General features: G+C 47.3%; 1 protein-coding gene across 1 annotated transcript in view; it reads right to left on the bottom strand.

Moving 5' to 3' along the window:
- Positions 1–283: 283 nt before the first annotated feature.
- The window catches only part of VOPP1 (vesicular, overexpressed in cancer, prosurvival protein 1), a gene marked incomplete at its 5' end in the record, with an annotated part of 6,655 nt that continues 4,128 nt past the window's right edge, over positions 284–2,810 (bottom strand). The window contains one exon of the mRNA XM_010137049.1: positions 284–743. Within this exon, the coding sequence (XP_010135351.1) occupies positions 562–743 (182 nt within the window). The remainder of the gene's footprint in view (positions 744–2,810) is intronic.

The following is a 2,810-nucleotide window of genomic DNA, read 5'->3' on the forward strand; positions in this document are numbered from 1 at the left end:
AGTCACAGTGACTTTTATCACAGCGTCCTTCTGTGGTGCATCAGGAACAAACTGTACTTGAAAACCGTACAAAAAATGATGGTGCTCACCATTGCTGGGAAAAGCTTTGCCCTGCCTGTTCTACCCTCCTTCTCTGTTACTTCCCTTAGATGAGGGCATTTCTGCTACGGGGTCGTAGCAGAGTGCACATCACTCTGGGGTTGCATGAGGAACTGCCAGCAGTAGCCTGACACAACGCAATTAAACCCGTGACTGAAACGAACAATAAATAAAAAGACAGACATACAGGTTTGAAATACAGGTTTCCATTAAAAGCATTACAAAGACGACTTCTCTCATTTTGAAGACAAAGAAAAAAATGAACTTCTACTAAAAAAAAACAAAGAAAAAATTTAAAATTACCCCTTTGCAAGTAACTTTAATGAGGAAAGGTGCGGGGAGGGTAAGGAAGAGAGGACTCGGAGAACTAGCAAGTGTTCAAAAGGGCAGATGCCCTCCACCTGGGTCAGTTTGCAACGACACCTTCTTCTCACAGAGTCAGGTCAGAGAGCCAGAGAGTCTTCACGTGGAGGATTTCACCACCTGCTCGTAGGGGGGAGGCGGCGTGTTGCAGTAGGAAGGTGGGGGTGGGTAAACCGGGTTTCCTTGCGGGGAATTGGGCTGGACGTGGAAAGCCATCGCCATGGGATTCATCACAGGTCCGCCTGGATCTGTGTAATACGGCACTCCGGGTTGTTGTGACCCTGAAAGAAAGAAGAGGAGAGAAAAGGTATCAACAACGGCAGCACCATCAGGCTGTGCTCTTCCAGGGCCTGCACTCTGTGCACTCAGACAAGTTTTCTCAGTGTTCATCAGAGCAAAGACAACGAGCCACCTTTCTCATTCCAGAGGAAAAACCCAGGCTTGCTACATTCACTTCTTGAGATTTCACCAAAAAGTTTCACTTTTGCACGCACTGGAAACCATGTCGTGACTCAAAGGGCAGCACCGCCCCAAGCGATGACCATTTGAAAGGGAAAACAGCGAGGCCTGCTCAGTTCCCCGCTGCAGAGGAGAGGCGTGGGATCCCAGATGGACACCGCGGCCCTGAGTCAGGCGTTAAGTTTTACCGAAGGACGTCACAGAGTGTTTCGTGGTGTGCTGGATCTGCCTCCAGGCCAGACTGCGTCTCAAGGAGACCAGTTCCCTCCTAGGCACCACACGGCTAAGGAGTAAACATGTATGAAGCGAAAACCCAGGCTGAAACCAGCTACAGCTGGCTCCCACGATGGGACAAGATTGCTTTGCACGGATTAAATTTAGGAAATTCTGTTGGAGCCTGCAGGGACAAGGAAAGGAGACGTACAATCAAACGCAAAATTCCTTCATGGTGACACACGAGGAACAACAAAGGTGGAGCGTAACCCTCCTCGGATATCACAGAGGGTGACAGAAGATGACTCAATGCAATTCCAGCAATTAAAGTCAGACTGTCTCTATATCAAGATTTAAGTTAGTTTTCTTCTCTTTCTCTCTATTTAGAAAAAGCCTGAAAAAAAAAAATCATGGCTGAGCAACAAGTTTTCTCCTTTTGGTGCTAGTCTGCCTTTCCTGTAATGACACAGCTCCCAAGGGCTTTTCCCCTCAATCATTCCTTTCCGTGACTTAGTGACACTAGGACTCAGAACCGCCACAGAAGGAATACAGGCTTCTGGAAGCTTTAAGCATCTTTTCGTACTTCAAGCATTGAGGAAGGAGCTACATACTGAATCGAAAAACGTGTTCTTGCAATATTAAATCAGATGCGTCGAGCCACAAGGTGCGGAGATGCAAACTGTCCCAGAGCCCAGCGTGTCTGCCTAGGGAGCTTTGTTTGGACACTCAGGAGCAAAGAGGATGGAAAGCAGATCAGGAACACAGCTATTTCCTTCTTAACAATTTTTAAACACACCACTGCAATATCTTTTCCTTTTGTCTGTCTCCACAGCCTCTCTTCCTTTGCTGCAGCGGTGAGAAACCTTGTTCTGCTTCCATCTACAGCATCAGCACGCAGCTGCGGGAGAGTCAGGCTGGGAACAGGAGCTGAGTCCTACCTCTCCAAAGTGTGGGCTAATACCCTTTTCTGCAAGCTTTTTTTGTTTTGAAGCTGAAACCATTTCTGCATTTTCCACCCCTGTGGGGAAATGGGAGAGGTTGAGGTAGCTCCAGCAGCCAGCTCCGTAATAACTGTTCTCAGTCAAAATTCCATCACAAATTATCGAACTGGCAGTGGGGGCAAGCGTGGACACCAATCTTTCGAGATATTTTTCAGTTCATTAAACCCAGCAGAAAACAACACCTGAGTACAAACTTCCTTGTGGGATCAACTCAGTAAGTATTTAAGTGCCTGCAAAGGGACTTGATCTTTCTAGCACCTGAACTGCCCGTTTGCAGCTACATAGGCCAGGGCTGAAGTGCAAGACACCACCAGGTCTGCAAACTGCTGCTTGTAGGTGAGGCGTTCAATCCATTTTCCCAGTCAGGTCCACGGAAAAAGCACTGCCACTGCCAGGCTGCTGCTGGGATGGCAGAAGATACTGCCGTTATCTCTGCAGGGAAGGAGGGAGATGGGCAAGGAGCCACCTTTCAAAGGATCCACCTCAACACTGAACTGGCTACTGCTACCAAATCTGGAAAAGGAGCTGGTGGCAAATGAGAACTTGGCTGACTACTAATTCTCATTGCTTTTGCTGTGGAACATTCTTAGAACAGTAGAACAAGTAAAAAAAAAAAAAAAAAAGGGGGGGGGGTAGCTCAGATTCCAAAACTTTTAAATAACAGTAAAAAAAGTC

This window comes from Buceros rhinoceros, unplaced genomic scaffold, assembly GCF_000710305.1.
Source record: "Buceros rhinoceros silvestris isolate BGI_N320 unplaced genomic scaffold, ASM71030v1 scaffold2995, whole genome shotgun sequence".
Taxonomy (NCBI): domain Eukaryota; kingdom Metazoa; phylum Chordata; class Aves; order Bucerotiformes; family Bucerotidae; genus Buceros; species Buceros rhinoceros.